General features: G+C 43.1%; 1 protein-coding gene across 5 annotated transcripts; it reads left to right on the top strand.

The window, feature by feature from the left end:
* Positions 1-4,098: 4,098 nt before the first annotated feature.
* LOC116918781 (PDZ domain-containing protein 2) lies at positions 4,099-20,236 on the top strand. Of its 5 annotated transcripts, XM_045170946.1 has the most exons (9): positions 4,099-4,509; positions 11,757-11,998; positions 12,068-12,204; positions 14,224-14,603; positions 15,708-17,579; positions 17,669-18,274; positions 18,393-18,439; positions 18,944-19,076; positions 19,358-20,236. In XM_045170946.1, the coding sequence occupies exons 5-9, from the start codon at positions 16,903-16,905 to the stop codon at positions 19,395-19,397; spliced, it is 1,503 nt and encodes a 500-aa protein (XP_045026881.1). In that variant the 5' UTR covers positions 4,099-4,509; positions 11,757-11,998; positions 12,068-12,204; positions 14,224-14,603; positions 15,708-16,902; the 3' UTR covers positions 19,398-20,236. The 5 variants fall into 5 exon arrangements, 4 of the variants coding, with proteins under 4 accessions (XP_045026881.1, XP_045026879.1, XP_045026880.1 ...); XR_006644301.1 differs by lacking the exons at positions 11,757-11,998; positions 12,068-12,204 and having other exon boundaries at positions 19,358-19,457; positions 19,524-20,236; XM_045170944.1 differs by lacking the exons at positions 11,757-11,998; positions 12,068-12,204.

Here is a 20,236-nt window from a genome sequence, read left to right as displayed (position 1 = left end):
CGAGGGCCAACTGATGATGTCATTTCAGTTCCGCTTCATTTTTTTGTTTTTGTTTTTCCAACCTCCGCCCAAATGAGAATCTATTGAGGTTGCTGATTGCGAGAGAGAAATGACGGCGTCATGGAGGCAGACGGGATGCGCGTCAATGTCAAGTATCAAGAAAAAGTGAGACCGCAGTGCGTCATCTGCAGGAAGCTGGAAACTGTTTGGCCACTTGTGAATGCCGTCCATTTCCATTTAGACGCCACTGTTTTGTTTTCTGTTTTTTTCTTAATTAAACGGCTCTTCTTTTCCATACGAATGGTGTAATAAGGAAAAATTGCTACCCAGTCGCTTTGCCTTAATAAGGAAGTTGGGCTACTTGAATTTGATTCCCGCGCCGCGTTGCATAGAAGAAGCGGGCGGCATACCACTCTCACATTTTCTCGTGCAACTTTGTTTCCTTTTAACGATGGGATCATCGGCGATGTTTTTCGCATGGGAACAACCAAGACGAGAAGGCAATCAATGACCGATAATGTATTTTCCCTTTTATTTTTCAAAAGAAAATGAAAAGAAATAGAAAACGATTCGGTTCCTTTAATTGAACGCAACAAATGCCAACTACTTTCTCTCATTATTTTGTTCTCACCCGTTTTTTTGTTTTTGTTTTGCACCTTTCAGCAACACCTTCTCTGATTTTTTTGTGTGGTGTGTCTCATAAACTGGAGGACGAGAAAGAAAGAAAATAAAAGGACTCATGATACGACTACTTGTTTTTGTTGAAGAAAAACAAAAGCCAGCAAAAGAAGGTATCACGAATAAAGCCTGTGGCGGCTGGAGGTTCTCTTTTGTTTTTATTTCTTCTGGGGCTAATCTAATCCCGACAACTGCCTCCTAGTTCTGTGAGAAAGGCAGAAGGAAACAAAGAGCAAATATGTTTACATATTTTTGTGTGATACGAGAGAGGACGGGAAACAAAAAAAGTGAGAGCATAGAAGGAGACAATAAAAATTTCAAAGTTTATGACGCTCGACATCGAATGCAGCGACGTAACTAGGATTCCTTTTTTCTTTTTCTTTTTGAATACATGGAACGAAGCCATATTCACAGTAGCTATCTTATATAGACATATAAGAAGCTCTTGGCCAAACACAGCACACAAAACTTCTTATCTCTCTTCATTTTTTCGTGTCTGTTTCCTCTTGTACAGTCCCCCGACTGGAACATGTTTGACAGTTTGCTTATTATAAACATTGCGCGCTATCACTTACTCGATTTATTTTTCAAACATCCAGATTTGCATTGATATTTGGTCACGTAGACTCGGTTTGTATTGCTGATTATGGCACAACTAGAAACTTCAAAAAAATAATGAGAAAAGAAAAAACCGAGTTTGACTTTCACGCATTATCGCCTTGTGCCATCTCTTTCAAACGAATGAACGCCATTTTTAATTTTGACATGAAAACGGGAAAAAGCCAATCTTTTTTTTTCTTCTTTATAATCAAACGGATGAAAAGAAAAAAAACAAAAGCAAAACACGAGTTGTGTGTGTGTGAACATTCTTCCTTGTTTCGGTATGGAGACGAGAGATGACGAGGGTTGCTGCACCCGACTGCTATAGGGTTTCGTCTATTACTTAAAGAGCCCTTCCTTTTAAATGGTTATACACACACACACTCGGACCATTTCCTGCCTCGAGCCTTGTGTGTAGTTTGGTTGTTTCGTTTTTGAATGAAATTCGAACCACCACTCCTGCACTCAATCCATTTTGTTTTATGTCTTTTCTTTTTTGTTTTCTTTTTAGAAACAAAAAAAAAAGGTCGGGTTTTATGGTCTTTTTAGGTTGTGTGTGTTTGGTTGTTATCCTCGTCATCATCGGATCGAATATTGTTGCCTACGACAGCGGTGCACGCCCATCGGAATACATTCACGTCGACAGATACGCAAACAATAATCTGATCATCTCTTTAACTACTCAAGTATTCCACATCTCATTCTTTTTTTTCGTGTCATCTCATTTTGTTTGAGGACTTTTTTTTTTCTTTTGTCATGATAGACTGTCGTCATTACTCTGTAGATTCCATTATCGAGTTTTTATTATAACGCGCGTACATTATGTTGTGAAAAAGTCTGTCGCCGGTTTGTTCTTTTTTTCCCAGCCACATCTGCCTTCGTTTTTGTTTAGAGTGTCGTCTCTGATTTCGTGGGAAATTTCATCTTCCCTCCCGACTCTTTCCCGTTTCCACGTTGTTGTTGTTTTGTTTTTTTTTTCTTATTCTTGTTCTTGTACGTCCAACACGAAAAACGACAGAACGGAAATGAATAAACAGAACGACTTGCGACCACTACAAAACGTCCTCGTGTCCATAAAAGACGTCCAGGGAATCGTTCGATTGCTATCATCTAATCTGCTTCATCGGTTCGAACCGATCGTATATAACGACCAGTTCACCTGTTGCATCCATCTATGTATAGTGGGTTATTCTGTTTGGTATTGGTATCTGTTTGAACGTCGTGAATCATGAACAATCGATGGAACAAAATCTTTGAGGGTCAGAAGCGAAAATGTTTGTCCATCACAAACAGAAAAAAGAAGAAGATGGAAGATGACCAAGCGCAAAAGGTTCCCACCTGTGTTTGTTGCTGCGCCATCCCATTACAAACGACTTATGCAAAACTGGGAGCACCATGATGGCAACATTCCTCGTGAACGAGAAAATGAAAAGGAAAACTTGTGTAACACAACACCATGTTTGTTCCGTCCCACGAATATTAGACGGCCTTTTCTTTCAGCGTTTGACGAGGGGGCGGTGCATTAAAAGGACATGCACAAAAAATGGTGCGATATTTGATTCATCATCGGTTCTTTTGTTCGCCTTCCTAAAAGCTGAAAGTGTCTTATATTTTCTTTACGCGTGTGTGTGTGTTATTGGAATTGATTTCGGATTTTCTATATGCGATCCGCGTTTGGGCATGAAAACCTCCTCGAGAGAAGGTCAGCAAAACAAAACGGCAGAAAGTGCGAAAGAAAAACAAGACTTGCATATTTTCTATACATTTCCCTTGTCCCCCCCTCTCCTCTATATCTTTTCACTCTTGGAATTTTATATTTTTTTGTGTGTGGAATGTCGCTCCGTCCCAGGTACACAGGTGTGTACAAATGTGAGGTCTATACGCATACAAAACAAGTATTGTTTTGCCATTTGCATTATTTCCACGTTCGGGCCATTCCATTCTTTTTTTACACTATCCTCCCACTACATCACCTGTGAAAGGTGATTTTTTTTGTTTTGTTTCGAGAGTACTTTTCCTATTTCCCCCCAAAAAAAACATGTCTAACCTTCGATGTATTTGAATTGCGATTTTCCCGCCGCCAAACGTGTTATTCTTACGGCGTCTATTCCCATCTTTAAAAATGTGAAAAACGAATGAAAGGACGTGTTCGAACGACGACACGTCAACTGAATACATTATTACGTGAACTCAATACAACCCTTGAGGCTTTTGTATCTGCATGGCTGTCCGTTTTTTTTCTTTCTACTCTTTATCTCGCTAATAAAATAGAAGTGACTTTACATGTGAATTTGTTTTTTTGAAATCACACGCACGCACAAAAAAAAGGTGCACATGACTGCAATCGAATAGAAGAAAAAAAACGCTGGGAAATATTGGAATGATGAGAAAAAAGAACAAAAACAAAAGAGTCTATCCGATGATATGTTTATTGGCCTTTTTTTTCTCTCGTTTGAATCGTCCAAGAAACATTTCGCTATACCTTTTATTTTATTTTTTTTCCCGCACCGCTAATGGTTTTTTTTTTGTCGGGTTGTTTTTAGGATCCAACTGACAAGAAGCTCTTCAGTTGTGCTGACGAATCTCCCCCCCTCTCTAAAAATAAAAAAGACGAGAAAGAGTTGGAAACACCAGTGATGCGGTTTGAAACAAAAGAGTGACCGGGAGCCAGCGGGAGTTGTGCACGGGAGGGCGGGCGTGAGAGAGAATGAGAATAGAATATAGAAGAGAATGACGGAGAAAAGAGGAAGGAAGAGAGGACGAAAGCGCGGCCAAGAAAGAAAGGATAGCTGCAGGTATACGGTGATTGCGTGGAGAGCTTTGGTGGTCAGTTGTTGTGTGACTTGAAGCCGCGTCGGCACGTTTGCGTCCACCTCTTCCATCAAATCTAATGCCGAGTTAACGAGAGGCCCCATCTCTCGTCACTAGCGAAGGCAAGGCAACTACAGAAACTGATATCGTGCAATCCAGAAAGAATTTTGAATAGATGGACTGAGGGAAGAGAACATCATCGCTCTTTGGAACTGATAATCAGATGCAAAAGCAGGCATCGTAGAAGGCAATCAGAGCTCGTTTTCGTTTTGTTCTCGAATCGGACGTGTGTGTGTTGTTGTTTCTAGTTGTTTCATCTCTCAAAAAACGAGGAAAAAGATCGAGGGTTTGGGGCTGAAAATCGACAACGCCTCCTGGACCTTACTCCTCCTTTTCGATTTTGTTTTTGGTGTTCGGCAGGTAAAGAACCCCCTCTCTTTTTCTTTCTTTCTTTCTTTCCCTCCTTTAGAAAAATCATAATCTACTCATATGGTTAGACAACAACAAAAAAATGCAGTAGTAGCTGTCGTTCGTGTTATGATGGTTACACCCAAACGCAGAGAGGACTTTTGATGACTCGTTCGACTTGTTTTCTTCTTTCATTCGTTATCTCTTAATTCATTCATTTCCCTTTTTCTCTGTTGACTGGGCAAAGGCTCATTTTTTTTTCAAATATATTTTTACATGCAATAAGCGGTTGATTGTCAGCTCATTAGTAGAGAATCCACTTAGGTTTGTTGATTGCTCTGTCAGCGACGATCGTGTGCTGACATCCGCACAAAGTTTCTCCGACAGACTCGACCAATAAATGAGAAATAAAAAGAATTATGTTGATCATTACGATGTTCTAATGTAGAATCGCTTGCAAGTCATACGAGCTGCCGGTATAGAATCGTAAAAAAGAACGTGTTGCCCATTCGACACGCTCACTGTTCCCTTTTGTTCCGTTGCAGGCGAAAACTTTGGCTTCCACTGGTGCAATGATTTGCCATTTGGCCTGTGCCTGTGTGTGGGGCACACAATCTGGCAACAAGTGTCTAAATCCAAGAGTTCAAACACGAGAGGGGGTTTTTTTTCTGTAACTGCTGGCCCCCAAAAAAGACTTTGCGTTTGAAAGACCTCCTGTAGCGAGAGGCAGTTCGCTTTCCCCAAAGGCTCGCTGTCAGAGATTTAGCACATTCATCGATCTGAAAGCCGATATATAGTAATCTTATACGACTAACAATGGCCCAATATGGATAAGGCCGTTTTATTTTTCTTTTCTTCCTCTGAATTTTGTGTTCAGACAGGAATTGAAATATTCACCCCCTCGTTTGTTAATCTTTCATATTTTCCGTCTACGCGTCTGCTGCGAGAGGGTAGGTAGATGATGCGAAGAAAAACAAAACAAAAAAAAAAGGTGCAACTTCATCATCGGTTGCTAATTCCTCACTCGAGTGTCAGAGAACTTAACCAAGGGCATAGCAGCTGGGCAAGGGCGGACCCGTTTCGCTTTCTTGTTGTTGCGCTCTCGCGCATAAACGCGTTTTCCCCCCCTTATCCTCGTCCATGAATTTGACTTTGGCAAAACGAGAACTTGAAAGACGAGTGAACCAAATGTAAATTTAAAAAAACGAAAAAAACTGGTTTTATTTTTACAGCTTTGAAATTTATTCCTCCAGTTGTATCCCCCCCAACAAAAATGCATCAGTTCTTTAATTGCTCCGGTAGTACTAGGAATTGAATGCGGATGAAACCAACATTCAGAAAAAAATACTAGAAGGCCAAAAATGCAAAAAAGGTCAACTGCCGCGACATGCTGTCCACAGTTGATAAACGTTTTCTTCCCTTTCTCGTTGGCAGGTACACACGCAACATGTAGCGAAAAAAAAATAATAAAAAAAAAGTCCGTTACGGCCTGGCGCGCTGCATAATGAAGGGTGATGGCCGGCGGGATCCTCCATTTCGTGTTTGACTTTTGCGCTGTTACGAGGCGGCATTTTTTTTTTTTTTTTAAATGAAAGAAATTTAAAGAGAAGAGCGGACATGAAATTCGCAGAAAACACAAGTGGATAAAAGCGAATGATGATTAACGTGGCGGGTCGACTATGTGATTATTGCACGTAATAAGGAAGGCCAACGGGCTGGTTCCCCCAAAGACTCGGCAAAAAATAGCGCCAGGCGACAGTTAAGAAAACTCAATTGCTGGACATGCTAATAATGAACAGTTAGAAATATATGACCACCAAAGTTCAGTCCGCCTACCTGTTCTACGGTCGGAAATGTTATCCGTGCACATGTGTGTACTGTACAAGAAATCCGGAGCGGAAATGCCACTATGTTTTTTATGTCTTTGGGAAGAGGTAGACGGTCACCACCGCCCAACATTTTGACGTTGAAAAGAATTTTTCAAAAAAAGTCTCACGACGGGCAGGTCCATTTCAAAACACAACATTTGGGTTCCTACAGTCAGAAAAAAAAATATTCAAAATTGATGTACAACGTCCCGATAATCGTTGAAAATGGCTCAAGGGGAAATTGCAAGTCTAAAAAAAAAATAATGATGAATGCCAGCGAACGGTTATAACTGTACTCGACACGTCTCTTTCGGTCCGGGGTCATATTTAACAATGCCGGCCATTGCAAAGACTTTTCTTTCGGGAATGTGAACGAAAAGTTTTGACGCCAAAATTTCCCAAACAGGAACAAAGTCAGAGCTGAAGGGCTTCACCTAAAATGGCGTGTCGGAGACCGGACATGCTTTAATAGGGGTGGCTATTCAAAATCCCGCGTTACTTGTTGTTTCAACCAGTTTCAAGAGCGGCTCCTTCTTTTTCAACACTCGGCTGATGGACTTGTTGAAAGACAATCGCACCACTCAAAATTCTGAACTCTTTTCCCGGGACTTCTCTTTAGTTTTTTCTAGCGCATCTAATCAAAACAAAAACACAAGAAAAAAATAAATAAATACCAATGGAATTTCCTCTTAATTTGAGGGGAGAGCCGGAATCTTTCGCTATATCCTTTTTCATTCTCAAGTCGGATATTTTTGTGTGTGTTTGTTGTCTTTACGATCTGGGCGTGTGTGCAGCTCAAGTCTCGTATATGGTCGATGGATGTCGAAATGAAGAGACTGAATGCCATCCGCTATAGAGGATGGGCTATAAGCCAATGCAAATTCACTGTTAGTGTGTGCCATTATATCGTTTGCTTTTCTTTCCCTTTTTTTTGTGTGTAAACATTCTCCTGTCTATCTCGTAGCATCAGTCGTTTTCTTATTCTCTCTCTCGCTTGATTTACTAGTTTTCTTCTTGCTCTTTCCCCCGATGGTGTCTGCTGTCTTTCTCAATAGCTTTATTTAAATGAAGGAGAAGAAGCGAGATGGGCGTGTGTCAATCGCGAAAGGGTGCTAGCAGTGTGTCAGCAGGTTTCTCCAACATTCTTTTCCTGTTTGAAATGCCAGGTTATCCGAGAGGCATGAAAGAGAGCCAAGAAAGAAGAAAGAATGGCCTTTCCAAGCATATAGTTCCTCTTCTCTACCTGACTGTTGTTGGCCAGCGCACGAGGTCAACATACGATGCAGACTCTGGTCAGACACAAACCAATCACAATTTCCTTCTTTTTACGTTTGAGACTAACCACGTAGAGTTGACTGTACAGGGGTGAGATGAAGAGTTATTGATATTTTCCACATTCCAGGCTAACACTTTCTGGTCCAACGCATTCCCAATATTTGACTTGAGGTTCAAAGAATTATTGGTGTAGAGGATGGGGGGGTTAGGGCGAGTAAAGAAGACGAAGGATAGCACCAAATCTTCAATTCTATTCCATCTATTCTTTATTTCAATAAACACCTGGGTAACAACGGGGGTAAGAGCGCAGCATCAACAACATAAAATAGAAAATGAAAGAAGAGAGTTCGAACTAGTAAGAAGTCATGCATCTTTCATCAGACCCTCCGCTGTGACCGCCCGGTGCACGTAACAATGCGCTGCTAGTCTAACAACTGGTGTCTGTACACACATACGCCAGTAGTGCGCACCATTATGTTTTCTCTATTTCCTTTATTTGTGTGGACTCTTTCATTTCATTTTGGAATACGAGAAATAAAGGGACGCGTCTCTGCTTGTTCAGTTAAACGTACAGTATGTAACTAAAGAGTGGGCGGGGGGGGGGGGATTCCGTTTGAATGTAAACGACAACGAAACAGAGCCGGATAACAATCAACAACATTGTAAAAGTACTATATAGAAATAGAATAAAAAGACTGTATGTATTAGAATGATCTCGCGCTTGGGGCATGACTCTTTTTTTTTTAACGTAATATAACACGACAGAGACATAGCACATTCAACTGCGGCTCATACGGGCGTGTTTGCTGGCCATCTTCGTTATCGTCCAGCATCGTGCGCCCAATAGCCAAGGCATTCAATTTTGACTGGACATGTAAAAACGGGCGGTAAGCAGGAACGATCCATTCCGGCAATCCCACGAAAGAACATTGTCGTTTCTCAATTCAATTGATATGCGTCCGCGTGATACGTGGCTCGTTTGTTACTTTCTTCGCTTGTTTTTTTTCTTTTTCAAAACAACTTGATCGTGTGGCCATGAGGCTGGTTAAGAGAATGGGGTGAATAAATAACTAACCAACGAAACAAGTGAGGGAAAACTTCTTCATTCGACCCTGTTATACATTTTGCTATAACGGCAGTTATCATTTTTCATTGTTAAATGGTGGGAACGATCTATTTTCCGGGAGGCCGTCGTAATGGCTCATCTCGGGTGACGCAACCAATAAAATACTATAGCAGTTTTTTTTTGTGTTTTCGATGTGTAGTTATCCTACATAGCGAGCAAAGATGTAAACATAACCGTTAGTATAGACGCGCTAGATCTACAATGGGTTATGATCGGGTCGTTCCACCATTATTTCCTCGGCCTCTTTTCTTTCTTTCTTTTCATATACCAGAAATAAAAGAATTCAAATAAGTGTGTTAGGAAGAGAATGTTGATCGTCGCAACCCGAGTCATGCCTTGGAGCAGGAAGAAAAAATAAAAATCTACAGTATATATTATTTTTATACGAGCTCTAAATTTTGAATTGGTGTGTGTGTGTGTTGCACAGCGTGTGCCCGCCAGCAACTTCCGCTTGGCATCGATGGTCTTTTTGGCGTATATGTAAAAACAAGAAGAGGCGCTGCATTATATGTACCACGTAGTCGGAAAAGGTGCGTTCAAAATCGAAAGGGCACACACCCACGATAAACGCGTATGTAGGTGAAGTGGTTTTCTCTCTCCTCTCTCTTTTGTGGCAATTAAAACAAATGTACATCTTATTTGAGCTGGTGAATGCAATTAAAAAGAACAAGCGGAAGGGACGACAAAAATAAAGGAGGCCACCGTCGGTCGGCAAAGATGTTTTTGTTTGAAAAATCATCGAAGAAAAAAGATTCAAAGAGCGGCTGCTTTAGAAAAGAAAACAGGGGCGATGAGGTGATTATCCGCCGCCTGTAAATTGAACCACAGGTGGCTGTTCTAATCGTGTTAACCTCTTTGGACTCCCCTGTTTGCGCTGCTGTGCCGACGAGGTCGCGGACTTTAATTCTTGAAATCAAACATTTCAAAACAAAAAGGAAAAGAAATGGCGTGCGATGGCGTGAAAATAGGTTGCAGCATTGCGCAATCGCCATGATCGTTAAACGTTTTTAAAAACAAAAACTGATCTACACAGATACGCAGACTCGAGAACCCAACTGTCCGATTCCTCGTTTTGATACACACGAGTTTGTTTAGCAACGCCAGCTTGTTATCGTTCCTGTTCGTCTTCTGGCGAGACTTTCGGTCCACCACGCCCATCATGCTTGACGGGCGATGTTTTCAAACAAAACTCCAAAGACACCAAAATAAAAGACACTTGCCTTCTTGTTGCGTTCGGTAAGGGGATCAACTGTTAGCGCATACACGCAGGAAAAAAGAAAAATGTATTGATGTGTCCATCGCCAGTCCATTTTTATCCGCGAGCCCTTGGTTACTGACACCCTCACGAGAATGACCGCAGGGAACGTCACCTGTGCGATCACGAACTTGCGTGTAGGTGGAAGCCGCTGAATTTACCCGCAGCCACGAATTGTGCATTGCACGTATACAGGGCTCTCTATAGCCATCAAAACGTGCATCGACTGATATTATATCCTCATCGAGCATTGCGTGCCACACCTGGCCGATTTATTTTTTTAAAAAAAGAAGAAAGAAAGAACAACCTAAATAGAATGGCACCTCTTTTCAATGTTTTCCGCTTTGGAACTATGCATTTGCTTGTGTCCGATAGAATTCCGGTTACACACTATACGTATAAGATGCGAGTAGTTCAACACGCAAAATAGTAGAAGAGAGACAATCAGATTGCAGTTCGTCTAAAAGAGCCGCGCATCTCGCGGCAACACTTTCTATCTGTGCTGTACACGCAAATTCAATTAAAAAAAGCAGCCGGTGCAGCCTTTTGCTTGCTCTCAGGGCAACGTGGCTCCTTTCGGCAATGGCTTGTCTTCCTCTTTTCCTATTGTAATATTATGTTTGTTGTTATTTTTTCGATCGACTGTAGATATCGGACTAAACTTTCGCCCCGCCGAAACGTCGTCCATCTTTGTTGGCATGCAAGACAAGTTGATGGTCTAACGTTACATTAGCATTGGCGGTGATCGTTATTCTTGCATAATGATCGTTCGGCTTTTTGTTATATACAAGCGTAAGCGCGTTCGACTGCTATAACCAAATGTTACTTTTCGCTTGCATTTTTCTTTTTTTTCCTTTTTTCCCCGGCTGGTTCTTTATCGCGTTCAACAGCCCCCACGAGATCCGCTTTTTGTTTTCGATGTTGGCGTCGTACTTTCTCATCAACTCATCATTTTTTTTTTTTTCATTTTGCATTCCAACGTGATGGACGTAACCGACCGCAAACTGTACGTTTTTTTGGTTTTTATTTTTTCCTTTTTACAGTTCATTGATTGTTGTTGTTTTGTCCTTGTTTGCATCAGTGGACGCTCCCACCGTATACGTGGCCGCAAGAAAATGGCAACGAAGAAAATATTGCGTTGGATATAAGTTATGTTGCGTCTATACAGTACATTGGTGGACGTATACACCTCGTACATTTTAGACGCGGGAATGCATAATGATTGTGGCTATTTTGGAAAAAATACCGTTCAAATGGTTGACTTGTTAAGCGGCATTTTTACCGCTAATCCCATTTTTCGTTGGTTGTGTTCAGGTGTATCCATGTGTTTGTGTATGGGTTTGTTATAGTTTTGACACGCTACATGCAACAGTAATAATAATGAGCAACGGGCCGACCTCTGCGAATCACATTTTCTTCACTGACAAAACTCCTACTTTATTATTAGTATATCATTTCCCCCCAAGTTTAAAGAAATGTGCCTGGGAAACGTACAAGTAGCGTGGGTGTCCTCGCATGAAGTTTCAGGGCATTTTCAATCTGGAAATAAGTCACGTGTTTTGACTATTGGTATGCGTCATAAGTCATTGGGTTTTTTTTTTTCCCCCCCTCTCTTGTTCGTATACAGAATCGACTGGTTTTTCATCCTTTCTTTTGTTTGGTGTGCTGTCCAACAAACTTTGGGCACCGCATTTTTGGCTAAAGTCAGTTTTTTGTTGTTCTCTTTCGGGTCTAGACACCGGTCATACAAACTAGACAACGTGATTTGCATTGCAGAATCGCCGATACATCTTTCCTTCTTTTTGTTATCCTCTTCTAAAAAAATCTGGCTATCAGCAGTCGCCATCGGATGGAATAACAAAAAAAAAAAGTGCTCGTCTGTCGGTCGACAACGCAAATCTGCGTTTGCGTGTCGTCCTCTTTTGCGCTTTCGTCTTGGTCTCTTTCACATTATTACGCAATGTGCTGCTGCTGTACGTACGTAGGTACATACATGGTATATCCATCCACTTGCTGCAATTCTACAGGATTTATGATTGTATTTAGGTTATTGTTTATTGAGGAGAGCTGACGCGCCCTTAATGAATACATCGCCAAAAATGGGGTTATGTGAATGTGTGGCCATCAGCAGGCCAACCACGAAAATCAAGAAGCAATAACATGTTTACCTTCGTTCACATCAGGTGGGCCAATATAAACAAATATAACAGCTGCCTCTTGCTGATCATCTCTTTGATTGACACTGGAAACTAAAAAAAAACAAACAAAACAAATAAAAAATGGCATGTAATCAGACCCGCATTGTTTCGGATGGGATCTTTCTTATTCAGGTATGTTTAGCGTGAGCGGGACATTTGATCAAACTCATCATCTGCACGCTAGCGAAGATAATAGAATCATGGGAAAGCAGCAACTCAGATTAGAAAAGGCTTTAGAAAATGAGTGACGGGGGTGGACTGCTGACATAAAAGAAAACATTCCATCTATAAATTAGCAGAAGAAGGAGGGAATAAACAACTTGGCCGTCTGATGTTGTCTGTCGAGTGTAGGCCGTCCGAATGGACAAGCATCGCATGTGGGGAGGGTGGCATCAATCAGCATTCCACAAAAGAAAAAAAAAAAAAAAACACCACGTGACGAGTGGTCGGCCTAGATGGAACAGATATCCAGCAACGTGAATGAGAAATTAATGAGCCAAGTGATGAATACCATTGGTGCCTTCAGTGTCTGCGGCTCACATTGTCGCTCAACTCATGACGTTTGTTTGCCAGTAGGGGGGGAGGAGGAATGTCACGTGCATCAGCTGCTAATCTCTTCTCTTTTGTGTGTGTGTGTGTGTTTTCCTACACAATAGAGCCCATACATACATTTATACAGAACTTGTGCGCGCAACATCGCGGTAGATGTCAGGTATTTCCCGAGTCAGCCACCCAAACGAAAAACACCCGAGGATAGGCAAACGTGGACAACTTTTTTTCTTTTCTTCCTACACCTATCGGTCATTTAAATATTTTTTTTTTGTAGTTTTTCCTAGAATTCTCCCAAGGCAAAAGGTTTTTCTTTTCTTTTCAAAAACCAGAGGGAAGGGAGACGACGGAAAACAAAAATAAGGCAGAGGAAGAATAATTGGTATTTAATGAGGCGACTCGGATGTAGACGAGTGTTGCTGGCAAGTCGCAACGCGTTGGCCATCCATTTGTGTAGTTTCTGTTAGTGCGTAGACCCAGAAGCATTTCTCTCACGCCATCGGTGCATTGAGCTGCTGCGCGCAAGTCACCGCGGTCCACTGGCCAACGGTCGAGCGCCATTGCGTCAGTTCACGTGGCAAAATGGCACCTGTGGACGCCATTCCCTTTCTCTTCGTCTACGGTGCTACAACCAGTTTGCTTCTTGTCCCTATTTCTGTTTGTTTTTCTTTTGGGAGGGAGGGTTCTTTTTTTTCTTTCCACGTTCTACTGGGCCATCCTCTATAATTCCATTAGCATAATCGGAAAGAAAAAAAATGGTTTGCATCACGAGAGAAAGGTACGTTCGTATGCTTGTTACTCGTGTACACGAATCATTTGCCTGTTGCCGGGCGGAATAGGTCGTGTGCCTGTTGGGGTCTCTTTTTTTGTTTTTTGTGTTTTCCATCTAACGTCTTTTTGACTCGCTCCGATTTTTTGTTTTTTACATTGGGTTCGTAACCTTAATCCACCGACATCATTCGGTTCAGTTTCTCTCTCCTTTTTTTTTGTTCTTCCTCCTCTTCGAAATAAAGAAAAAAACAGGGGGAATTAATAAAGATTCTTTGGTTCGATGGTGGTGTTGAAGGTGTCTACCCGCCCCGTGTTTCTTCTATAATTTTTTGTTTCTTTTTCGTTTTTTTGTGGTATCTGTCAGCGTGTGAGTGTGCCTGTGCCACTTGAAGCGATGGGAAAAAGAAATCACACACAGGGACGGCGGTGACGACTGACGACGAAAACACGCGTGCATCAGTTCGGGTGGCTCGTTCGTGCCGAGCAGTCGCACCGTTCGTTCGTGTCGTTTTGTGTGTGTGCATTGCTTGCCTTTCAGTTCGTTTGGATTGCTTTGTTTTTCTAGAGGGCTCTCGATAACTTTATCCTTGCATTGTTCCAATTATTTGACAGTTGGAAGGTTCCTTTTTGTTTCCTGTTTTCTGTCAGCAACCTTCACCGAGTTTGTTTCACTTGTGATTGCAGAATTGCCATTGTGTGTCCCAGTCAACTTGACCTGAAGCTGTGCCTTAGCTTGTGCTATTCGATGCAGTGAACCTTGATTTCGCACTGAACCACAAAACCGAAAAAAAAACCGAAAAACGCAAAGATGAGGCTCTTCCGGAGACGGGCGGATGGCCAGCACCAACCGTTGCACGAGACAAACAGCACGGGAGGTCCAGAAGCAGCGGCGCTCTTGATTTCGATGGAATCGACTGGCAGCGGCAGCGGAACTGATGGTGATCAGCTGAGTGTCAGCAGCCGGAGCGAAAGAGAAACGCTGGACGACAAAAGTTATCAAACCGTCAAAGCTCTTCCGGCCATCGTCGTCATCAATTCGCCCAAAGGCAGCACCAAGAATAAAGGTCAGTTTTCTTTCTCCTGTGTTCGATTTCACGTTTTGTTGTTGTCTCGTGCGGGATGCCGTCATTTTTCGTTTCGTTTTTGTTTCCAACCTATTTGACGTGAATGTTTTGAAACACATTCCTTTTCTCGTATTGTTCATCTGTTGGAACTTCATCTTTTTACGGTGCTGCATTTTTGTTTTGCTTTTTAGCCCACTTTTATTTTCTCTGATTTCTCTTCAAACAGTCGGTTACAATCGACTGGCAGAAACGAAAAAAAGAAAAGTAGGTAGCCAAGAAAAAGGATGTCTTGTTGTGAAGAGACAAAGACCGAACGATTCTACGTCTAGAAATCAGTTCTGTGACTCGACAACTTTCCTTTCAAACGCCATTTGTCGGATGCTCTTTCAACTCACGAACTGTCCTGTAGAAGGGAGAATGAAAACGAGCGGCCAAAAGTCAAATAAAACTCGGTGCCATCGTTGGTTGTGTGATTGTCGTTTCACGGTGCATTTAGTAATCACGACAACACGTCGAGCGTGATTCGAATTCAAATAACAGAATAAAAGAACAGGCGAAAGAAATCAAGAAATGGTGGCAAAATAAAAAGGAAACATTTGTTTTTTTGGCCAAGTCATCGTTTGCTAAACCTCTGGTCGAGCGTGTTTGATTGCCTCTCTTGTAACAACTCGAGAGATGCACGAGAGTTTATTGCGACCATCGGTGGCAATAGAAGAACGCACTTAAACGATAACGATCACTTTCGCGCCCGTAACAAAAACAGCAACCACCGCCACTCTCTTTGAACGAACTTGAAAGCAAAGAGAGAGAGTCTCTACCGAGAAGAATGCAACCGTTCATCTGGCCCGTTCTATTTCTCTCTTTATCGAAACAATAGCGTTTGACATGGGAACGAAGGTGGAATGACGGAGATTGAATCGTGTGCCTTGCGTGTGTTACTTATCGATTTCGCTTGAATTGACAAGGTCTAAAACCATTTGATGTATGTGAGGGCCAAGAAATTTATGATTTGTGTTCTCCTTCTTTTCGTTTTCGTGTCTCACAAACACTCTCTTTTTTGTTTTTTTGTTTGTATTTGTATTTATTGTACCCAATGTTAAGTAGGTGGGCCATCGACATGGGGCAAGAAGGTCGGTCGCAAGTGGGAACAGAATAAGAAAGTGGTGAGTCAGCCGTCAGCAAACGTCAGCGATTCGACTCCTTTGATGGATGGACATCAAGGAGAAGGAGACGGACCGGTGGAACCGGTGCCGACATGTTCGTCACCAACGGCACTTTTAGCCGAAAATGCTTCGAGTCAGTCATGCGAGGGCGTGGCCCCGGCGACGAGCGGCAAGAAATTGCTGCAGCCACAACAGCAACGATGCAGACCGGCTGTCGTGGTGCTGAATAACAAGACGGGCGCCAAGAGACGAGTGAGTCGGGTCGAATCACTTCGCAACTTGTTTTTGCGCTCGTCGAAACCTTCGACACGTGCCGATCCGGCTCTGCAACACGCGGCGCACCAAGAGGCCACTCATCCGCTGATGCTGGCGCAATTGTTGGCTGCCACTCCGGACGTGATTCAAGAAGCGCAAAAGAAAACAATTTTGATTCGAGAGAGTAGCATCAGTGGCACGTCCAGCAACCGTTTAATGCCGCTGCCTAATCGCTCCGTCAGTTTGGAGAACGTCTCGGCGTCGAGCGTCATGGGCCACATGCAGCCCGATGTTGCCGGAACGGTCAGCAAGAAGAGCCATTTTCCTTACTCTTTCATTCGTTCGCGTCTTCATCGGCCTCTGTTGTCCTCCAGCTGCGAGGCTGAGGTGGAAACGGCCAGCGCCGACATCGCCAGTCGCCATCCGGTTACTTGCTCCAAGTTCGGCACGGAATTGAACGCCAACACGAACCGCCAGCTGCGACGATTTGATTAAAGAAGCAGCGCGTCAGTCCTCTCACCCGGATCTTCAGCTGGCCTCGATCCGCTATCGGAGCGTCGTCAGCGTCAGACACAATCAGCAGGAAGAAACGTTTAAATTGGTGCGCAGAAAGCGGAGTTTCTCGTTGGCCGCTTTGCCGCTTTCGGCGGCGGAAGCGACGCAACAAGCGTTCGTCGGCCAACAGCCACCGATCGGAGGAGAGCGGATATGAAAGCGATTCCACTCGCAATGGATACGAGTCGCCGAGACGGACGTCGGCAGACAGTGGCAAGCCTGACCCAGCCAATAGTATCCACGTTTCGTTTGTTTCGTCTTTGAAGTCTGCGGAGCAAGATCCGGAGGCGAATGGACACCGTTCTCGTCCTACACCGACACCGACGATGAACCGGTCGATGGATCAGAGCGACCGATTTTCGTTGGACGAGCATTACGACGCGGTGGATGGTGCAGCGAGATTGGGCCAGCCTCCGCAGAGATGTTGTAATTGCCGCTGCAACAACAAAAACAACAGCAACAGTCAACAAGCGGACAATTTGAAACAATCAATTGCACGAAAGGAGCCGAGTGTCATGTTTGGTGTGGCTCAATTGAGATCGCTGGAAACGGGTGGATCACGAAGTCCTAGGCATTTGCCCGTCATCGGCGACTCTGCGCTGGCCAGCCGCTATGCCCGTTCTTCTTCTCTCGATCGTAAAAAATGGCTACAGCCTTCTGTGTTGATGGAAATCGGCAATGGAACACTTGGCGATGCCACGGATCACGGCATGATGGCGTCTTCTCTGCCACCGGGATACGCCGTCCAGCAAATAACTCAACAGCCACCACGTCCGTCTTCATCCTTTGCTTACGCCCCACAATATCATACCCAACAACAACAGCAACAACAACCGCAGCAGCAGCAACAACAACAACAAGCGCAACGCCAATTCAAAATGTTGCGACTAGTCAAAGGGGAAACTGGCGAACTGGGCATTTACATCAAAAAGAAATCAAGTCCCGATTCTGGATCGGTTGGTTACGTCATTGCCGGCATCGAACCAGGAGCTTTAGCACACAGGTAAGCCTCCTTTTCAACCATGATCGGCATTTTTAATCGCGATGCATTTATGCCACACAATTGCAGCCAAAATGATTTTCTATTTTCAGGGATGGCCGACTGCAAATCGGCGACGAAATCATCAACGTTAACGGCTGTCGATTGCGAGGCGTCGGACTGCAAGAAGCCCGCGACATTCTTCAAAATGCTCCCAGAGAAGTGGATATCGTCATCGCTCGATGCGCTGGAGAAACGGCGGTGAGCGGCAGGGGTCGTTCAACGACGGACGAGAGCGGGCCGGACACGGCCGACAACAGTCCGTCGCCGACTCCGATTCCTCGAGTTTCCTCACCTTCTCCGCCTCGTTATTACGATGCAAGCGTCCGGTCTTCTCCAGCCTTGGCCTCGATCCACAAGCTGACGCAAGCTGATGCGGCGACAGTGCGGAATAAGACGCCGCATCAGCGTCGTTCGCGGTCAGCCCACCCGCAACGTAAATCGATGGGCCCGCTAAGCGGGACAGCGGAAACGTCGACTCCGGCCCCTACTTCCACGGCGACGTCGGTGGGTGAAATGGGCTCTAGACGACCCAAATCGTTGTCGCTCTTCATCTACACGATCACCTACGAGAAAGGGGCCGGCAAGAAAAGCTTGGGATTCAGCGTGGTCGGCGGCCGGGATTCACCCAAAGGATCTATGGGCATCTACGTCAAAACGTAAAAAAGTTTGACATTTTTATTTCTCTATTTGTTTTTGCTCTAATGATATTCACGAAAAAAATGTTTTATTTAAATGTCTTTTTTATTTTTTTTTTTTTTCAAATCTTTACTTTAGCATTTTTCCAAGTGGCCAGGCAGCCGAGGAAGGCACCTTAAGAGAAGGTATAAAACTGGACTCGTTTTTTTTCTATTGCTTCTTCTTCATTTCTTTTTGTGTTATTGCCTCGGAATTTGCGGCTGTTGGTAATCTCAATTTGAAAGCATTTCAAAACGGGCCTTTTTTTCCCCCTGTGGTTAGCGCCCAGGTTTATAGTAGGAATGGTAATATTTCGTTCGGCCATCGCCGCCCGTTTTGTTTGTTATACACCGGCGGCGGCCTCGGCAAACTACTTTTGCCTCTATTTTTTTTTCGAGAGAGAGAGAGAGATAGATGCACAGCAACCAGCAAAATCTAGAAAAAAGAACAATAACCAAAAAAAAAAAAACAAAAAACAAAAAATACAAACTGTAACTAACGCCCAGTTAATTTCCCCTGTTTTATGTGTTTGTTTTTATTATTTTATTTTTCACATATTTTCTTTACGATTTAACTCTCTGAAAAGTTATGTTGCGTAGCGCCTTGTTTATGTTTTCATCATCGTCGTCCTCTTGTGCACGTAAACGCAGGCGATGAGATTCTAGCCGTGAACGGTACGCCACTGCAGGGGCTGTCGCACGCCGAGGCCATCGCTGTTTTCAAGTCTATTCGAAACGGTCACGTTGTGGTTCACGCAGCGCGCCGGGACACGGCAAATAGGAGGTATGTATATACTGTCAAACACGCGATTTATTTATTTTGTTTTTTCAATTATCGAGCAATTGTTGCGAGAGGCGGTTCTGAACTTTCGACTCTATGCTCAATGTAGTACGTACTTTTCTCTGAAACGTACAGTCACTTTCACGTTCACCGCACAGTAGCATCGTCATCATTTGTTCTCAAATTAATTTAATCCATTTTTTTATTTTTTATTTTTTTTGCTTTGTTTCTCTGTGTCTCTGTTATTTTGCTACCCTCTTATTTGCTCGGGTTGTGGACCGAAGCAAATCCAAGTCGTGCGACGAACTCGACCGCGTCGAATGACGTGCCGCCAAATGGAAATTTCTAGGAGAGAAAGTGAAGGAGGCCTCGACGCTCGGCTCGGTAACAATTTTCACGCTCACAAAATGAAATGTGTTATGTTGTTCAGACACTGTACATATCTTGTAGTCGTCTAGTCGCTCTGGGAACTAAAGAAAAACGAGAACAAACAAATAACAAGAGAATACGTGGCAATAAATAAAAAAAAAGACAAAGCAGACACAAGTACACGGTTAGAAATTAGACGCAGGCGGCTCACCTGTACGAGTGTGCTACAGGTGCACTATAATATTCCATTATTTCTCATTTTAACTCTTATCGTTTAATGTCTTCCTTTTCTGTTTGTTGGAATTGGTTTCGGTTCGCGTCACTGTGAAATGAAACTCTTGTTACGTTTCAATGATCGAGTTTCCGTTATGAATACTTTGTTCGTCACTAGACTTGCCCTCCTCCGCATTAAGTATATATCACTTGTTTTGGTGTTGGGTTTAATTAAAAGCCCGTCAGGCGTCAATTAAGAAGAGGTTTGGCTTCCCATCTATCAAAGTTTTTTTTTGTTTTCAACTTTCTTTTTAAAATGTAGTATTATATATTGGAAATCCATAAAATGCTATTAAACATATTGGACAACGCCCTATTTTAGATGGCAATCGTTCATAATGGCTAATTTATAACATGTAACCTGTTATATTGAATCACAATGTTTTCTTGTTTTTGTTTCCTATATGTCCCCCAGTGTTTTGTTATCCATTATTGTTTTTTGTGTGCGTCATTTGCATAAGTGGACCTGCAAGATGAATGAGAAATGAACTTACATTTGAATAAACCATCTATCAAAAAGA

The sequence above is a fragment of the Daphnia magna genome, linkage group LG3, assembly GCF_020631705.1.
Source record: "Daphnia magna isolate NIES linkage group LG3, ASM2063170v1.1, whole genome shotgun sequence".
NCBI classification, from domain to species: domain Eukaryota; kingdom Metazoa; phylum Arthropoda; class Branchiopoda; order Diplostraca; family Daphniidae; genus Daphnia; species Daphnia magna.
This window is presented reverse-complemented; position numbering and strand designations above follow the sequence as displayed.

Bases quoted from the DNA above. Each gene is read 5' to 3' on its own strand.
- LOC116918781 (XM_045170944.1), top strand. From the start codon at position 16,903: ATGAACCGGTCGATGGATCAGAGCGACCGATTTTCGTTGGACGAGCAT. The intron at 18,440-18,943 runs GTATAAAACTGG...ACGTAAACGCAG, and splicing joins GGAAGGCACCTTAAGAGAAG to GCGATGAGATTCTAGCCGTG. The intron at 19,077-19,357 runs GTATGTATATAC...TGTGGACCGAAG, and splicing joins CGGGACACGGCAAATAGGAG to CAAATCCAAGTCGTGCGACG.